The 19,925-nt window shown below is 39.4% G+C and overlaps 2 protein-coding genes across 2 annotated transcripts; both read right to left on the bottom strand.

Moving 5' to 3' along the window:
- Positions 1 to 2,379: 2,379 nt before the first annotated feature.
- Positions 2,380 to 5,804, bottom strand: LOC132618983 (uncharacterized). The gene is made up of 3 exons (XM_060333967.1): positions 5,602 to 5,804; positions 3,658 to 5,527; positions 2,380 to 3,340 (listed from the first exon to the last, which is right to left on the bottom strand). Exons 1-2 carry the CDS (start codon positions 5,782 to 5,784, stop codon positions 4,886 to 4,888), a joined length of 825 nt encoding a protein of 274 aa, XP_060189950.1. The 5' UTR covers positions 5,785 to 5,804; the 3' UTR covers positions 2,380 to 3,340; positions 3,658 to 4,885.
- LOC132620132 (uncharacterized) lies at positions 2,773 to 4,820 on the bottom strand. Its single transcript, XM_060334833.1, has 3 exons — positions 3,810 to 4,820; positions 3,658 to 3,695; positions 2,773 to 3,340 (listed from the first exon to the last, which is right to left on the bottom strand). The coding sequence occupies exons 1-3, from the start codon at positions 4,818 to 4,820 to the stop codon at positions 2,773 to 2,775; spliced, it is 1,617 nt and encodes a 538-aa protein (XP_060190816.1).
- Positions 5,805 to 19,925: the final 14,121 nt, after the last annotated feature.

Here is a 19,925-nt window from a genome sequence, read left to right as displayed (position 1 = left end):
AAAATCCTTTCACTCATAATTTTAATTTTCTTCCAATTATCTTGAGGAGTTCTTTAAATTTTGAGGGTCTATTTCAACAGAAACGACTATAATGATATTTTTTCTAGAGTTAAAGAGTATTCAGTCATATGTGATACTCGTCAATATATGATATATATTATGTGGCAAGAGGATTAAGGAATGTTTTTCTGAAGGAATGAACTTGTTCTCTATGATATTTCTGTCAGTAGAAGATATATACCGGGTTGTTTATCATAGAGGACTGGACTCTTTTTTTATGAAATGAATCAGTCTTTTATGAACTCTGTCAGTATATGATATATAAATGTGGTTATCATAGAGGACTGAGGAGTTTTAAAAAAAAGAATGAACCATCCTCTATGATACCCTGTCAGTATGTGATATAAATAAAGTTTGTATAATAAAAGATTGAGCTCTTTCTTGAAGGAATACCACCCCTTGGGGTGTGTCCCTTCCCGGGCCCTTTTGACAACTTGTAAGTAGTTAATCAGTATGCTACATTTTTTTTTTGGATAGATACTCCATGGCTTGATGTGGTGATGTTCTCTCTCCCAAGATTTGATAGCTGAGACACCTAAATATGGCATCCATGCATGAGGATTCGAGTAAAATTTCTTTTTTTTCTTCTGCTTTGGAACAGTAAAATGTCCTTATCATCCAAATTAGGATCTCATCTATTGATTAAACACTTCCCCACCCCCACAATCGCTACCCCAAACCCGAAAAAGAATGGCGAATATCGGAAGGGTGAGGCGACATGCCGTAGCTCAAGCCTAGCAGCTCCTTTTACTAGTGTAAGGATGAAATTTAATCATTTCATCAGTAATGCGAAATTGTGCATAAAGCAACGCATCAGTTCGAAAATTGTCTACGGTAAAGATTACAATGAAAGAAGTATCTGAGAAAGTGAAAGTTCACAAGAGAATCTACTCATCAGAAATAACATAAATTTTAAGTGCAAGCGCTAACGCCCAGTGCTTTGAGAAAGATCTTCCCGTGAGAGAGCAGCAGAAATAGCTTGGTATTTTGCAAGATTGTAGAGCAAGAGGGGCATCACAGGGAAATCATTGTCTCCAAGCCTTGTTGATACAGTACCGCTTGTTTAACAATGGTTGTTTTATCAAAGAAATTGTAAAAAAAAAAGGCAGGTTTCTCATTCCAAGATCTAATCCCACTTGTAAAGCACAGATACTCCAATTCCTCCATCTTGTTTGCAAATAAAAGCACGCTCTTTAAAAGTGTAAGATATGTATTAGAATGTATCAGGCTATCAGCTATGTTCGACTTTTTTCTGCTATACTTGTGCCCATAAACATTATAGATTTTTTAGACAATAGACTTAGTTACCATTATCCTCTAAGATGGCAATCAAGGGAACCTGCCATGAACCCAGAAAAAAGCATAAGTTGCTACTTGCTACATGTGACAAAATACAGTATAGCATATTACTAGTACTAAAAGAATTTCCAACATTTAAAAATTTGCCCCGCCAAGTTTCTAATCCATACTGAAAAACCATTTTCTAGCTTAATTCTATTTCTTTTCCTTTCTTGTTTCCGTAAACATGGCTACAGACCATAGATTTCTTTCAGACTGCTATAGACAGGCTTAGATTAATTAATAACTGTAAAATCATTTCTACATCTCTTTGCTCCCCTGCAATTGCACCATGAATATATTAAATTTTGAGATACTGAATATCATAAAAACCCAAAATCAAGGGCAGTAGCCTGTTTAAATTCCATACTGACCAATAAATGTCCTAAATAAATTTGACCAATCAGAAAAAGGAATTTTTCTAGGACTCGCCATGAGAAACCCCTGTCAAGCACTGAAGAGTGGGAATACGAAAAACAACGGTGAGGCACCTAACAGATTTCCTACCATAAGACCAAATAATTGCTACTAATAGAGGAAGTAAAGGGAATCATTAATCATCTTACACTTCAGCAATTCATGTTTAATTTAGTGTCATAATTCGTAACCTTCGGCAGCATATAACTGGTTCAAAGGAAAAATGAAAGCTAGGAATGAGGAAAAAGGTGAAAAATTCTTAATAATAGCGGGAAAATAACAGAACAAATACAGATTCTCTCTCTGAATCTGACCCAAATCCATAGAAGAGAAAACTTAAGCTATCCACTAAATTTAATTTTACAACAGATAGGAATTATAGTCTAATACAATCTTTTGGAAACTCTGAAAAGCCAGAGTTCCCGAAAAACAAAGTTCAACAGACATACTTGAAATACTTGACAAAGAAAAATAGAACCAGTCATGATAATAATTTTCCCAGACCTTTCAGTAGATAGAACACACATGCAGAGCACAAAACACAAGGAACAAACAAAGGAAAAAAACAGAAAAATTACAGGCCTACAAACAACAGAAAATAAGAACAAATATCAGAGAAGAAATGCTAACCGGAGCACTACGTCCGACCGGAAAAGACAATGCACAAACATAATTCTAGATGAATTGAGCAGAGGATTTTACTGTCAGATCTCAATGGGAAGGCCAAATAAACAAAGGTCAAGGGATAGGGATGTGGTGGCTGTTGGAACGCAGCGTTGAAAGACACGTAGAGTTGCTAATATTTGTGAAAAGTCCAAAGAGCCCTCAGTGTTGAATTAATATTTCCAATAAACAGACATGTCAAACAGTATCTTATCTCACTCTTCTATTATAATAAACTGCCAATAAATATATCTATTAACAACTTCTTTCTGGCTCTAACTAAAGAACTGCAGTCTATGGCACCCTAACAACATGACCAATATTAGAAGATTCATGTACGATGAAGAACTGATCAGTGTTCAGGGGCATAAGGCTCCAGTAAGTTCCATTATTGTCTATACAACAGCTGTGCCATTTGATTTGGTAAGAACCCACAGGAAATTCTGAAACATCTAGCAAGCAGGCTGCAAATCCTTGCCCTTTCTCATTAGGATAAAAAAATACAACTTTATCCACGGCATAAATCCCTTCAGCACTTTCCATAGCATGTAATCCACCCCTCTTGGTAGAACCTGTGGTAAAGTGCAATAGCTTGTCATTAAGTTCTACCATGTGATCACTTTTCCAAGCTTGACAGCTGGACTCTGGTACTTTCTTATCCCCGTTTGCACTAAATACTTGGAAGGATGTTCGTGAGTGAAGGATGCAGTACAATTTTGACACCTGAGACAGCTGGTCTGGAGATATATTTCTTAGTTGAATGCACAGAGTTAGAGGGATCTCAAAGCCTGACAAGACAGATATATCATCCATCCTTTTACCATCTTCATTTGTTATGAAAAGCTCAGCAGAAATGGGGGACCTGCCATTTCATAGATCAATATCAGATTGGTATTATCTAATCTCAAAATTAAACAATGTCAACAATAGAATCATTATATTTTGAATCAAACAGCTCTCAGAAGTTGTTTTCACTCAAATCCACTATTATTTCAAATGATCTGTTGCTATGTATTCCCATCCCACCGGAAACGATTTTATAAAAATGGACAATGGCATCTAAGCATGAGTAGGCTCCCATATATAAAACATACAAACAACACTAGAATATCTCAATAAATTCAAGAATAGCTCCAAATCTTCTTATGATTGAAAAATCACGCAAGAAACTTCAGTTACCTGAATTGGAAAAAGTGTTTCGGAGTCCGAAAAGGGATCTGTATCCAATAGGAAATAATGTTGAACAGCAATTGCAGAGCATCATGAGGAGCTCGGGATATACCAGTATTGTCATGTACGGTACTTGCTTGCAAATTAAGAAATCTCTAAACGAAATATCTACAAAGCTTAGAAACATCTCTTGCTTCAACACGAGTAGTAGATAATTCATTTTGGAATTCTTGCACTGAGCAACTCCTAGAGCTTCGACAGAAATTCAAAAGCTGCCGCAGATTTTTTCTAGTTTCTAAGTCTATATACCCCAGTCTCCTTAATAAGTCATGAACCAGCAGAGTACGAAATTGCTCCTCTGAGGTTTCAAGACCATATATACTACAGTCTTGTTTAGCATTGGAACTGGCAAAACAAAATGCTAATCCGGTACTGAAGGCTAAGAGCGAACAACTTAATCCAAGGTCAGAAACTATCTTCATAATTTTTCTGTCCATGCCAATGCATGATGTTGCTAAGAGATCAAATTCCTTTACTAGCCTCATGAACTGGGAAGAAGTGTGGGCAAGCAATTGCAACAAAGAGCTGAGTCCTTGCGAAGATTCCAAGTGCTGAAACAAAATCTTTTCCTCTATTTGTTTAGTACTTGTGGTGGCTTCTTGTGAAAACGAATTCATGCTTAATAATTTAAGTAAATCTGCTACAGTTTTAACAACCTTTGATCTTAAAGTAATAAACCATCTCTGGAAACTATAAGTAAGACCAGAAACAGAGGCATCAAAAGCTTTCTCTAAAGAACAAAGCTTGTTGCAGGCCCCGACAACATTTTCAATGTGATTAATTGTCTTAATTTTCCCAGCAGTATTTCCAGAAAGAGTAATCCCAAGCAACTGGACTTGCCTTTCCAGTTCTGAAAGATGGGCTATGGATTTCAACCAAGAACAACAGATATCAGATTGAACCATAGGTATTAATTCTCTAAATATGTAGGCAGCTACCAACCATGCACCACGACATGCAACATATTTTCCAAGCTTATAAGACGACCAATAATCTTTTTTATACAGAATTTCTTTCACACAATCAATAATAAGAATTTCATGCTGGGAAAGAGAACCATCATGTGAGAAAGAACTACAACGAGATAGGCGGAAATTCCTATTAGAAACCATATCTTCCCCTATCTCCAGCCACATACACTGATATGCAGCATGGAAGTGCAATAAGAGGTGATATATTAGGCGGATATAAGTAGGAAGTAAGTTGCACTGGTGCACGTGCTCAACCAGGTGCTCCATTCTGTTAAAGACTTGGGTGGCACCAGCAGTGGAAACATCCAGCACTCAAAGCAAGTTATCAGAAGTTGGGATGCATAAACCAAAACTCTGGATGCAATTAATGTATGGTTCTCTCTGTCAAGATCTGTTATATGGTAATCTTTTGAGCTTGAATGTGTCATGCCGGTGAATTCATTGAGCATGCTGACCACATGTTCAATAACTATGCAGCTCTTATCCAGTACAATACCAGAGAGATCTCGATGTCCTTCAACCAGATTAACTAAAATAAGGAGTAAACTGTTTATCTCCTGCTCCACCTCCGTGTCTGGATGAGGATTCTCTAGCACTAACTTTATTAGTTGGGAGACGCGACCGACTGTGAAAGTAATCATGTTAAATGCAACAATTGAACTAATTCCATCTGCTGCATCTTTCAGTGTTCCCAAAAGTTTGTCAAAAATACTAGCTAATACATGAACAGCGAAAACCCTCTCTGAGATAATTGGGGATAGTATTCTGAACTCGACAATTTGTATGAACTTGGAGAAAATAGTGAGGATCTCTGTGCATGGAATTGTATCTAGGTTGGGCGGCAATATCTGCGAAGTGAGAGAATGTAAACAGTATTACTATGATGCCAATACCATAAATTTGACAGATGAAGAGGAAATACCTTGCAAAAAGCTCTTAGGGCTTCAAAATGCAAAGCTGGTGGAAAATCAGACTGATTTATAAGACCAAGCAACTTTAGAGTCATATTTGAACTGGCAGGGAACTGATACATTCCTTTGCCTAAAATGAAACAGAGACATTTTAATGCCATAGCTTGCAGGCTCAAACCTCTTTCCTTATTCATAAATGAGAGAAGCAATTCCATCTGTAACAAAAATCCAAAGATAGATATGCAAAAAATCAGGTTGAAATTGTCACGACCCGACTAGGGGGCCGCGACGAGCACCCGGTGCTACCCCACCCGGGCACCCCCTTAACATACATTGCATAACATCTAGGTGAACCATAAATCAATTCATGCATTTCAGTCATTAATCATACTAGCCCCTTTTGACGACGATCATCATTTAGCATATCATAGGCATCTATGCCATATCAAATGTACAAGGCCGACGAGGTCAACAAAGGATAAACAAAACATAGGCCGACATGGCCAAACATCTCTACCCACATACACATGACTACGAGCCTCTAAGAGTATGATATATCACATGAGCGGGACAGGACCCCGCTATGCCCGTAATTATAATTACAAAAGAATGAGTGCCCAAAAGCTATTGCTCCGAATGAAATGGAGCTCTGCTATGCAATCTCTGAATGAGCAGCTATGGATCAAGTCTGTCTCCCTGTGCACCTGCGGGCATGACGCAGCGTCCACAAACAAAAGGACGTCAGTACGAAGAATGTACTGAGTATGTAAGGCATGATCAACATCGATATAGAAGCATAATAAGCAGCATATGAAGTAGCATAGGAAGGGAGACAGTATTATCATCATCGTAGTACATGCTTGCTTACCCATAGGGACTTCTCATTCCTAATACGTATCTGTGTACATAGTCTTATCACATTCATATTCATATACATAGCATTTACCTATATATCTACTTACATATATACATAACGTACCCGACCATAAGGTTCGGTGTTTCAGACATACTTGGCCAACCAAGGCTCAAGGTTATACATACCTGGCCCTACCAAGGCTCAGGGTTATCCGTACCTTCTGCAGAAGTGTGCGCGCGTTACGTAGTCATATACATACTTTATACATATTCATATACATATATTCTTACCCGGCGCCATAAGCTCGGGGTCTTATCATAGCCCTTCATAGGCACACACACACACATATATATATAGATAATATAGCCCGTAGACACCTTTAGCATCATCATTATTATCATCGTCATTGCTATCATTACATCTACCACATAGGCTTAGTCATCATGTGAGGTACGTAGTACAATCGTCATACATATCAAGGGTTGTGAGCTTATGAGCTCGGAATATCAATCATTTGGAGACAACATACTCATATAGAGGAATTAGGAATTTGGCCAAAACCCATGCCTTATGAAAGAAGGGTTAGCCTCACATACCTCTTCGTCGAACTAGTTTACACTTGCACGTTCCTTTCCAATGTTAATGCTTCTACCTTCATTAATATCATAACAATGGCTATTAGTCATTCACATTATCCACATTCTTCATTTTACTCCCATTGTCCATTTTTACCATATCCTTCCACAACCCAAGTATTTCAACTCTCCAATATCTTAAACAACATGTATATATCATGAATCATACCTTGGATGATGTAGGAACAAGCTTTGGTTGATAATACTCCACTTTGAGCCAAACCCTAGTTTTTCTCCATTTGCATTTCTTAACTTGAATGGTATTTAATGGCTTGCTTACACTTGATTCACTTATTTATGTTGTTGATCCTCCAATATCCTTGAAAACTTGGGAAATAAATGTAGAGAGAAGTGGTGTAATGTAGAAATGAAATAAAACAAGTCTTGGTCCTCATATTTAATGACTTGGAAAATCTGTGTTGGGTGAACAGTGGTCGTCCATGGAGGTTTACGGTCCGTATTCCACTTTACGGACCGTCCCTCGTGGTCGTCTTTAACCTTAAGCAGAACCAGAAACTTTGGGCTGCATGCATGGTGGTTTACGACCATGGTTTACGGGCCGTAAATCACTTTACGGTCCGTCCACCAGGTCGTTTTTAACCATCTTCTCGACTGGCAGAAAGTTGATGTTTTTGCATGCCAATTTACGACCTAGCAGTTTACGGACCGTATACCAATTTACGGTCCGTATTTGCACTTTACGATCGCTGGGCAGTTTTGCCAACTTTCAACTTTTCACATTTCTCGACTTTTCATTCTAATCATTCTTGTCCATTTACGCACCTTGCTCATGAAACATTATACACTCACACTCCTTGCACATATCACTAGTTCGTTCACTTGCGTACCAACGGGAAATTTTCCGAGGTGTAACATTCTACCCCCCTTAGGAACATTCGTCCTCGAATGTTAAAGGCTTGGGGAATTCTACAAAAATTTCTCCAGAGTTTCCTCTGTAGTGTGGCACTACCATCCTGTCACAACATCCCACAATAACAATGCCTCACAGGGCAACTACATAACAGCAATAGAAATTTGGCCACACACGACCCAAAAGCATAAAAATAAATCATACATACCTTATGATCTCGACGTCTCATCTCGGACTTCTTCTAAAGGCTGAAATAGGTGTGGGTACTTGGATCGCATATTTCCTTCCGCTTCCCATGTCATTTCCTCTCGATTGTTATTTCTCCACAGAACCTTAACTGAGGTCACGTCTTTGTTTCTAAGCCTCCGTACTTGCCTATCTAATATGGCAATGGGTGTTTCGTCATAAGATAGCCTTTCTCTCACTTGAACATCATTTATTGGGACGATCCTCGTGGGATCTCCAACACATTTACGAAGCATCAAGACATGAAAAACTGGATGAACTGACTCCAAATCTGGAGGTAAGTCTAACTCATAGGCCACTTTGCCTATCTTTCGCACAATTTCATAAGGTCTAATATAACGGGGACTAAGCTTCCCCTTTTTGCCAAATCTCATGACGCCCTTCATTGGCGACACTTTCAAGAATACCCAATCTTTAACTTGGAACTCTAAGTCCCTTCGACGATTATCCGCATAGGACTTTTGACGACTTTAAGCCGCTAACAACCGATCTTGTATGAGATTGACTTTTTCTATAGCTTGCTGGACCAAATCTGGCCCCATCAATTTGGCTTCTCCAGTTTCAAACCACCCAATTGGGGATCTACACTTTCGCCCATATAAAGCTTCATACGGTGCCATTTGAATGCTAGAATGATAACTATTATTGTAAGAAAATTCAATGAGTGGCAAATGGTCATCCCAATTTCCTCCAACATTTATCATGCAAGCCTGTAACATATCCTCAAGAGTCTGGATGGTGCGTTCTGCCTGACCGTCGGTCTGCGGATGAAATGTCGTGCTAAGGCGCACCTGGGTCCCTAGACCCTCTTGGAAAGACTTCCAAAAGTTAGCTGTAAACTGAGTACCTCTATCGGAGATAATAGATACCGGGACGCCGTGGAGTCTCACTACCTCCTTAAGATAAAGCCTGGCATAATCTTCTGCCACATAGGTCGTTCTGACCGGTAAGAAATGGGTTGACTTTGTGAGTCTATCCACAACCACCCATATGGAATCATACTTGCGTCGAGTACGGGGTAAGCCTGTAATGAAATCCATGTTAATTATTTCCCACTTCCACGTCGGGATTTCTATAGCTTTTAACAATCCACCCGGCCTTTGGTGTTCAATCTTCACCTGTTGACAATTAGGACATCGAGCCACGAATTCCGCTATATCTTTCTTCATTCCATTCCACCAGTATATAGACTTAAGATCATGATACATTTTCGTCGCTCCAGGGTGGACAGAATAACGGGAACAGTGAGATTTCCCCAATATTTGGTGGCGCAGGCCTGCCACATCGGGAACACATAACCTACCTCGACATCGGAGGACTCCGTCTCCTGAAATATCAAATGATGATTCCTCTTTCTGAGGGAGTGTATCTCTGTACTGCACTAGCAAGGGATCCTCATATTTTCACGCTTTCACTTCTGCTGCTAGCGACGAGACTGCTGAATTCAGAATAGTAGTTCCCCTGCTACCTGAGTCCATCACTCGGACTCCTAGGTTAGCTAGCTGCTGGAGCTCACAAGTCATTTCTCTCTTTTCTTGTCGTACTCCACATAGACTTCCCATGGATCTGCGGCTAAGAGCGTCAACCACAACATTAGCCTTTCCGGGGTGATACAAGATATCAACATCATAATCCTTTAGCAACTCCAACCATCGTCGTTGCCACAAATTCAACTCTCTCTGCTTGAAGATATACTGAAGGCTCTTATGATCTGTATAAACATCCACATGGACACCATATAAATAATGTCGCCATATCTTTAATGCATGGACCACTGCGGCCAATTCTAAATCATGGGTCGGGTAATTCTGTTCATGCTTCTGTAATTGCCTAGAAGCATACGCAATCACCTTACCGTGTTGCATCAGTACACAACCTAGCCTGACGCCTGAAGCATCGCAATAAACAACATGTCCTTCCAATCCCTCTGGAAGTGTCAAGACTGGGGCTGAAGTCAATCGGTCTTTCAACTCTTGGAAACTGCGTTCGCAAACATCAGTCCATTGAAACTTAGCTGACTTCTGAGTCAACTTTGTGAGTGGTGCAGAAATAGAAGAGAAACCCTCAACAAATCTCCTGTAATAACCTGCTAAGCCCAGAAAGCTACGAACCTCCGTAGGAGTCGTGGGCCTTGGCCAAGTGTTCACGGCCTCGATCTTTTGGCTATCCACCCGAATACCATCAGCTGCAACAATATGGCCCAGAAATGATACTGAGCTCAACCAAAACTCACACTTGGAGAATTTCGCATACAACCCTCGAGCTCGTAGAACTTCTAGGACAATGCGCAAATGATCCGCGTGCTCGGCCTCGGATCTAGAATACACCAGGATATCGTCGATGAATACAATCACGAATAGATCCAGAAAAGGCCTGAATACATTGTTCATTAAGTCCATAAACACTGCCGGCGCATTAGTTAGCCCAAACGGCATTACTCGGAACTCGAAATGGCCATATCTTGTTCTGAAAGCTATCTTAGGGATATCTTTCTCCCTAACTCTTACTTGGTGGTACCCGGACCTCAAATCAATCTTTGAAAACCATTTGGCACCTTGCAATTGATCAAATAAATCGTCAATCCTCGGAAGAGGATACTTGTTCTTAATCGTCACTTTATTCAATTGTCGATAATCAATGCACATTCTCAAGGAGCCATCTTTCTTTTGGACAAACAGTACAGGTGCTCCCCACGGGAATGAACTAGGACTAATAAAGCCTTTATCAAGCAGGTCTTTCAACTGCTCCTTCAACTCTTTCAATTCAGCGGGTGCCATTCTATAGGGAGGAATAGATATGGGTTTAGTGTATGGCAACACATCAATCGCAAAATCAATCTCCCGCTCGGGAGGAAGGCCTGGAAGCTCTTCCGGGAACACATCCGGAAATTTATTCACTACTGGGACTGACTGAAGAGTTGGCGATTCAGCTTCTACATCTTGAACTCGCACTAGGTGATAGATACACCCTTTTGTGATCATTTTCCTCACCTTCAGATAGGAAATAAACCTACCTTTTGGTGATGCCGTATTTCCCTTCCATTCTATAACTGGTTCTCCCGCAAACTGGAAACGAACCATTTTCATTCTACAATCAACGTTGGCGTAGCAAGAAGCCAACCAATTCATGCCCATAATGACATCAAAATCTACCATCTTTAGTTGATGCAAGTCAACTATAGTACGGCGGCCACATATCACGACTACACAATCCCTATATACTCGGCTAGCTATCACCGATTCACCAACGGGTGTAGACACCTCAAAAGGTTTGATCGACTCCGGCTCGACTATAAATCGACCCGCAATATATGGAGTAACATAAGACAATGTGGATCCCGGATCAATCAAAGCATATACATCATGAGAGAATACCGATAATATACCCGTGACCACGTCAGGAGAAGACTCAAGAACTTGGCGTCCAGCCAATGCATAAATACAGTGTTGAGGACCGCTAGAAGTGGGAGCTCTCCCTCTGCCTCTACCATGGCCAGCTGGCACATGTGAACCTGGCCCCGTAGGGCGTACAGATGCCGAAGATCCGGCTGCCGACCCTGAAGGCTGGGTACTACCTCTACCATGAACTGAGGGGCACTCACGCATAATATGGCCTGGCTGGCCGCATGAATAGCAAACACCTGAGCCTGCTCGACATTGTCCCCAATGAAATTTGCCACACTGGGAACATCGTGGTACGGGTGGCCTAGGCTGGCCTGAATCACCTCTATACTGAGACCCCGAATAACCCTGACTCGGCCCGGGATGAGTAGATCTGTCAAATCTCTGCCCCGTAAACTGTAGAGGTGTACTGGTCATAGGATAGCCTGAATGCCTGGGGAACTGTTGCCTGTGTCCACCTCTGGACTCACTCATCATGCTTGAAGATCTGGCCCTCTTGCTATGGCCCCTGTCTTGCTCACATTCATTTCTCCACTGATGTAGGTTTTTCTCTAGTTCCTGAGCATGTGCCTGAATGCGTGCAATATCCATGCCATCCTGAAGGGACGCAGTCAAGCATTTATCCATCAAATGTGGCCCTAGGCCTTTCACAAATCGGTGCACCCGGTCGCCCATATCCGCTACCATGGCCGAAGCATACCTAGCCAAGGAATTGAAGCGGAGACTATACTCTGTAGCACTCATGCTACCTTGCCTCAAATTCAAGAATTTATTGGCCCTAGTTCGCCGAACCTCTGGAGGCATATAATGACGGAGGAAAGCATCAACAAACTCTTGCCATACCGGTGGAGGTGCATTGGCTCCCCGTGAAGCCATCCAAACCGTATACCACTGGATTGAGACATCCCTCAATCTATATGATGCTAGCTCTACCGACTCGGTGTCTGAAGCATGTATCAGTCGGAGCGTCCTCAACATACCATCTATGAAGTCCTGAGGGTCCTCTTCCGGTTTCGACCCAAAGAATTCCGGGGGTTTCAAAGTAATGAAGTCACGGGCCCTTGCACTAACAGCCCTATCACCTTGCCCTGAGCTTTGCCTCTGAGTCTGGGCCGCAACCAACTGAGTCAACAAATTAATGGCCTCTCTCACATCTTGGTCCGAAGCATTTGGTGGAGGAGCTGGAGCTGGGGCTGAGGTTCCCTCATGCTCCTCAGTAATAGGCACTGTCTGGGAGGACTGAGATTCAGCCGCACTCGGGGACTCACTTTCCTCTAGTACCGGTGGCGGTGCTCTTTTAGCCCGCTTTTCTGCCACCGTCTTGCCCTTTTGGGCTACTGAAGCTTTTTTCTTTATAGGCATCTCTGAAATACACAACACACCGTTAAGGAACAAGAATTTCTTACATCATAGCTCTATCGCACGATTCTTATGAAGAAAGAAGGTCATTCATTCCTAAAATGTCCGCAGCTTCCTGTTTATAAGTGTGGCGCGCAACACACCCATAACCAAGAATCTACTAGACACAGCTTGTAGACACATCCTAGGACTGAACTGCTCTGATACCACTTTTTGTCACGACCCGACTAGGGGGCCGCGACGAGCACCCGGTGCTACCCCACCCGGGCACCCCCTTAACATACATTGCATAACATCTAGGTGAACCATAAATCAATTCATGCATTTCAGTCATTAATCATACTAGCCCCTTTTGACGACGATCATCATTTAACATATCATAGGCATCTATGCCACATCAAATGTACAAGGCCGACGAGGTCAACAAAGGATAAACAAAACATAGGCCGACATGGCCAAACATCTCTACCCACATACACATGACTACGAGCCTCTAAGAGTATGATATATCACATGAGCGGGACAGGACTCCGCTATGCCCGTAATTATATACACAAAAGAATGAGTGCCCAAAAGTTATTGCTCCGAATGAAATGGAGCTCTGCTATGCAATCTCTGAATGAGCAGCTATGGATCAAGTCTGTCTCCCTGTGCACCTGCGGGCATGACGCAGCGTCCACAAACAAAAGGACGTCAGTACGAAGAATGTACTGAGTATGTAAGGCATGATCAACATCGATATAGAAGCATAATAAGCAGCATATGAAGTAGCATAGGAAGGGAGACAGTATTATCATCATCGTAGTACATACTTGCTTACCCATAGGGACTTCTCATTCCTAATACGTATCTGTGTACATAGTCTTATCACATTCATATTCATATACATAGCATTTACCTATATATCTACTTACATATATACATAACGTACCCGACCATAAGGTTCGGTGTTTCAGACATACTTGGCCAACCAAGGCTCAAGGTTATACATACCTGGCCCTACCAAGGCTCAGGGTTATCCGTACCTTCTGCAGAAGTGTGCGCGCGTTACGTAGTCATATACATACTTTATACATATTCATATACATATATTCTTACCCGGCGCCATAAGCTCGGGGTCTTATCATAGCCCTTCATAGGCACACACACACACATATATATATAGATAATATAGCCCGTAGACACCTTTAGCATCATCATTATTATCATCGTCATTGCTATCATTACATCTACTATATAGGCTTAGTCATCATGTGAGGTACGTAGTACAATCGTCATACATATCAAGGGTTGTGAGCTTATGAGCTCGGAATATCAATCATTTGGAGACAACATACTCATATAGAGGAATTAGGAATTTGGCCAAAACCCATGCCTTATGAAAGAAGGGTTAGCCTCACATACCTCTTCGTCGAACTAGTTTACACTTGCACGTTCCTTTCCAATGTTAATGCTTCTACCTTCATTAATATCATAACAATGGCTATTAGTCATTCACATTATCCACATTCTTCATTTTACTCCCATTGTCCATTTTTACCATATCCTTCCACAACCCAAGTATTTCAACTCTCCAATATCTTAAACAACATGTATATATCATGAATCATACCTTGGATGATGTAGGAACAAGCTTTGGTTGATAATACTCCACTTTGAGCCAAACCCTAGTTTTTCTCCATTTGCATTTCTTGACTTAAATGGTATTTAATGGCTTGCTTACACTTGATTCACTTATTTATGTTGTTGATCCTCCAATATCCTTGAAAACTTGGGAAATAAATGTAGAGAGAAGTTTTAGAGAGAAGTGGTGTAATGTAGAAATGAAATAAAACAAGTCTTGGTCCTCATATTTAATGACTTGGAAAATCTGTGTTGGGTGAACAGTGGTCGTCCATGGAGGTTTACGGTCCGTATTCCACTTTACGGACCGTCCCTCGTGGTCGTCTTTAACCTTAAGCAGAACCAGAAACTTTGGGCTGCATGCATGGTGGTTTATGACCATGGTTTACGGGCCGTAAATCACTTTACGATCCGTCCACCAGGTCGTTTTTAACTATTTTCTCGACTGGCAGAAAGTTGAAGTTTTTGCATGCCAATTTACGACCTAGCAATTTACGGACCGTATACCAATTTACGGTCCGTATTTGCACTTTACGATCGCTGGGCAGTTTTGCCAACTTTCAACTTTTCACATTTCTCGACTTTTCATTCTAATCATTCTCGTCCATTTACGCACCTTGCTCATGAAACATTATACACTCACACTCCTCGCACACATCACTAGTTCGTTCACTTGCGTACCAACGGGAAATTTTCCGAGGTGTAACAGAAATACAATAGATGTTCTTGAGAACATAGTTAAGCAAATAAAAGTGTGTCCTCTCTATGAAAAGATCCTGAGTTCGAGTCTCACCGCCAACCCTTTATAAAAATGGATTTCCACGTGCTTGGCTCAGCCAAAAGAATCAAGCCCACACGTGAAGGGGCATGATGATAATATAATTAAGCAAAATAAAAGTGTGCTCTTTCTAACCTATTTTGATCGGACCCTTAAAATATTGTCTTGACAGGGGTGTGTCGGATTTTCTCCAAATAGTGCACTTTTTGAGAATCCGACAGGGGGCGACATTTTTGGAGAGATCAAACAACATAGTTTCTTACAACTTAAGCTTTTAGATGAGATGGCTACACACTTAAACAGATGTCCCTTTCGCTAGTATATAATCTATGATTCACAGCTCAGTCATGACTAAAAATCGCATGGCCTTTCCTATTAAATCAATCCTAAGCTAGTTAGTGTAAGTTAATATGGATCTTATATGTGTTGTGCCTTATTCGGGTTTTCATTCTAGTATTGGTAAAGAATAGATCTTTTAAATCAAATTAGGGGTTCTATAAAGCTACATATTTTCTATATTCCACTTATACTTACACTTGCAGACTCTTCTCTACAACCACCTCCGTGCATACAATGATGTATTTGGAGGTTTACATAGGAGATGGCAAAACCATCTTAGACAATCTTCTCTCGTTTCCTGTTATATCCTGATTTTATCATTAAACATAGCTTTTGACATTGTATAGTTGACCTCATTTTTATAATTTTAATTCCTAACACACCAACTACTCACGCCATTTACCAACATATCCATCGTTCGGTCTCAAGTGTCTTTTCAAAAAGTTAACTGGGAATCCGTTTTCTTAATTTTCCTTTATTACTGTTGCAGTTCTTTATCTTCCCCTTTTAAGTGGATGATCTTGGGAACAAAACTTAGCTTCCATTACTTTTAAAAAAAAAAAAAATCCTTCTCATTGTTGTAGTTCTCTGCCTTTTCTGTGTACGATGTTGTCATTAGGGACGATGAAAATCAAACAAAATCAGTAAAATTACATACTTGTATAGGAATTAGAGATGTCCATTTAAAAGCAATTTTGGAAAGTGAAACTAGCATCACCTAGAGAAGTCTTCCTCTGGAGATTCTCTGATAAGCTTCATGCCAGTCTGCAATATCAGAAACATCCACTTCAGTGCTGCAATAGAAATCTGAATCACTTTTTCAAGTACACAAATGGTTAGACGATACAGTTCTGCCTGGTATCGTTGAAAACCAATTTAAATGAAACTGTAGGTTGTAAAAGAAACTAAAGAAATAGTCACAATTAGTTAAGAGATGATAAATTGCATTTCATACATGAAAAAAAAATACATGCATTTCCCATGCATAATGTTGTAATATCTATGAGTGTTTACATTATGGTTTCTGAATAATGTTAGTTCAAAAGCAAGCTCTTCTAGAACAGAACGAAAAGGGAAAGAAGGATAATGGGCCTGTGTAAAGTGTAATGAGAAAACCTACATGTGCTTGGCGGCAGAAACACATATTAAAGAGAAATACTGAACCTTATGAGCTTTATCCGCTAGTAAAATTGAACACCGCATTTTAGCAAAAGCATGTGCTCCTGCTAACCTTATAGCCCTTGGTGTTTCAGATGATGTCAACAGACCTCCAAGCATCTCCAGAAATACATAAGCAAAGTCATCAGCCAATTCAGAAAAGCATCCACCTGCAAACAAAGAATCTTTTGCCTGTAGATAGACGCAAAATGGTTGCATCAATCATTCATGCCATGAGTTAGAGGAAAATACAAACAATATGCAGTTGCTGTTACCTAATATCTGAACTAAAAATAGAAATAATGGAAACACAAAAGAAGATGGTCAAATATTGGCGACAAATTAAAAAGCAAAAAGTTCTCTATGGACAAAGGAGGCAAATAATCAGAGTAATACCCCTTTCACATCGATTAGGAATATCAGAAAGATGAGGAGGAGGGCAGTGAGGATGACAATGAAGAAAGGAACCACAGGGAGTAGGGTCATTAAGGAATAGACTACTGAACACTTGATTGACTCCTTTTTCCCCTCAGAATTGATCATGTTGAAACTTCTCGGGCTTTGGAAGTGAACGTTAAGTAGTTAAGAAGACATAAAGGTATGTAAAGCTAACCCCTCTTTCTTAAGGTATGATCCCGTTGTTGTATACCTTCACGTGGAAATCTATAAACATCTTCTATGACGACTTCATTTCTAGAATCACTACAGCTCATAGTTCTTGGTACTCCCATGAAATCATTGATTCCATCTTATGATAATTGATCTTCCAAAGGAGAGATATAGTAAAAAAATGATGATGGTGATGTTTCTTTTACTTATGTAATTCTATATGGATATTTATGTATATAAAGGTATGTTATAACACCGAGTCCCTTTGTGGCCGGGTATGCTTCACACCGAGTCCCTATATGGCCGGGTATGATATCTATTGCGCACACACCACTGCAGTTGGTTATGAATAACAGCGAGTCCTATTATGGCAGGGTATGTTATACACCGAGTCCTATTATGGCTGGGTATGTTACACACCGAGTCCTATTAAGGCCGGGTGCGTCATAATGATAATGCTAATTATTTATATATTGCTTGTATATAAGTGAGGATGGCAAGGATTTGTCGTCCTCACAGGGGTTGTACAGGAATTTCAATTCCTTACATGTGGCTGTTGTAATTTAATTCCCTTGCATTGCTAATCTCTTGTTTGCAGTGGGCCCACGTCCAAGTCTACTTGCTATTTATGCCCCTTTCTTTCCATTTTATTACTTCAGTGCTTTATCTATTTTTGTATATAAGACCATCTTTACATGCAATTCTAATCCTTCGCAAATTTGAGTCAGTTTTATTCTACTCTCTCCGTCCCAATTTATGTGGCATCGTTTGATTTAGCATAAATTTTAAAAAGAAAATGAAGACTTTTGAAATATGTGGTCTAAAACAAACCTTAAATATTTATGGGGCTACAAATCATTTCATTCAGGATAAAAAAAGAAAATGTTAAAGGTAAATTATTTCTAATTATAGAAAGATGACATTCTTTGTGACAGACTAAAAAAGAAAGGGTACTACATAAATTGGGACAAGGATGTAAAAGTTTACGTGGGATAATGTAGTGCTTTAAATTTTTATATTTAATCTAAAAAATTATCTTTCTATATAACTAAAATGGTAGTAATATTTTTAAAAAAAATTAATCTGAATTTTTACATAACCTATTAAATTAGTATTATTTAATTAAGGATAATTGTGAAGAAGCTTCTTACTTTCTAGGGCTGAGTAATTGCTTAAGGAGTGCCCAAGCTAAAAAAGACCTTTAATATGGACCGAAGAAAACCTTTTACATTTTTTGTCCTTATATATTAATTTAGGTAACTTTGCAAAATTTTCTTTTTAAACTGAAGTATTTATTAGGTCTTAAATTACATTTAACTCTGTCCTATGTTCCTCTCATATTCTTCTCTCTATTTGTTTAAACCTCCAAGATTTTGCTTTTTTAATAAGCTCATATGTGCTTGCAAATATAGAAGGTAAAAATTATTGAATGGTGTCGTGTAGTGTTGAACGTTGAAAATGAAGGTAGCGTGATCAATCAAGATCTAATTGTCTTTAAAATCTCTTGTTTGGTTAACTAAGAATTAATCTTGGTCTTTAATGAAGAACAAAGCTGATTTTTGAAGTTCATTTTAATGAGTTTATGTTATTTCTTGAATTAAAACAAAGGTTAAAATCACATCTAACTATCATAAAGCCGCGACACATATAACGAGGAGTGAAAATTAATAAATATCAAAAGAAATCTATTTCTATCTATAAATAAATTACATGCTCACAAATTCATAAAAATACAAAAATATTTTCAAATTATGATCTTCGTCGAGTTGTAGTTATCATATTTTATCATGTTAGTTTATACAATATTGAATCACTAGTGTCCCTTTGATATATGCTAATTTTCCTATTAAACTTACTTCCTCATAATAAATTTTCTTTAAATTATCCAATTATATGATGAAGAAACTTTAATAATTCAACAAGATATGATTAATCTGCAGTTACATTAAATTGATTATGTAGTAGAAAAATGTGACACAGATTATACTTATGTAATAAAAGTTACGTACTATTTATAGTTTGAGCTTTGGCCCGAGCTTAGCACGGGCCTTCCGTACCTAGTATATATATATATATATATATATATATATATATATATATATATGGATGGATGGAAGGTCTCCTTCAAAGGAAGGGGTAAGGAAATATGATGAACACCTCAAGAGGTACAAATGGCTCTTCTATCTAATGGCTCTTTCATCTGGTGTTATCATTCATGCTTTTATCATGTTATTACTTATGCTTTATATACTCAGTACATTGTTCGTACTGACGTCCTTTTGTTGTGGACGCTGCGTCATGCCCGCAGGTGGACAGGGAGACAGACTCGACCCATAGGTTGCCTTATCAGTGATTGTCTAGAGGAGCTTCATTTGATTTGGAGCTGCAACTATTGGTATTATTCTTTTGTGTGTGTGTGTGTGTATATATATATATATATATATATATATATATATATAT

This window comes from Lycium barbarum, chromosome 11, assembly GCF_019175385.1.
Source record: "Lycium barbarum isolate Lr01 chromosome 11, ASM1917538v2, whole genome shotgun sequence".
Classification (NCBI taxonomy): Eukaryota; Viridiplantae; Streptophyta; class Magnoliopsida; order Solanales; family Solanaceae; genus Lycium; species Lycium barbarum.
The sequence above is the reverse complement of the archived record's forward strand: the minus strand, read 5'-3'. Positions and strand labels throughout refer to the sequence as shown.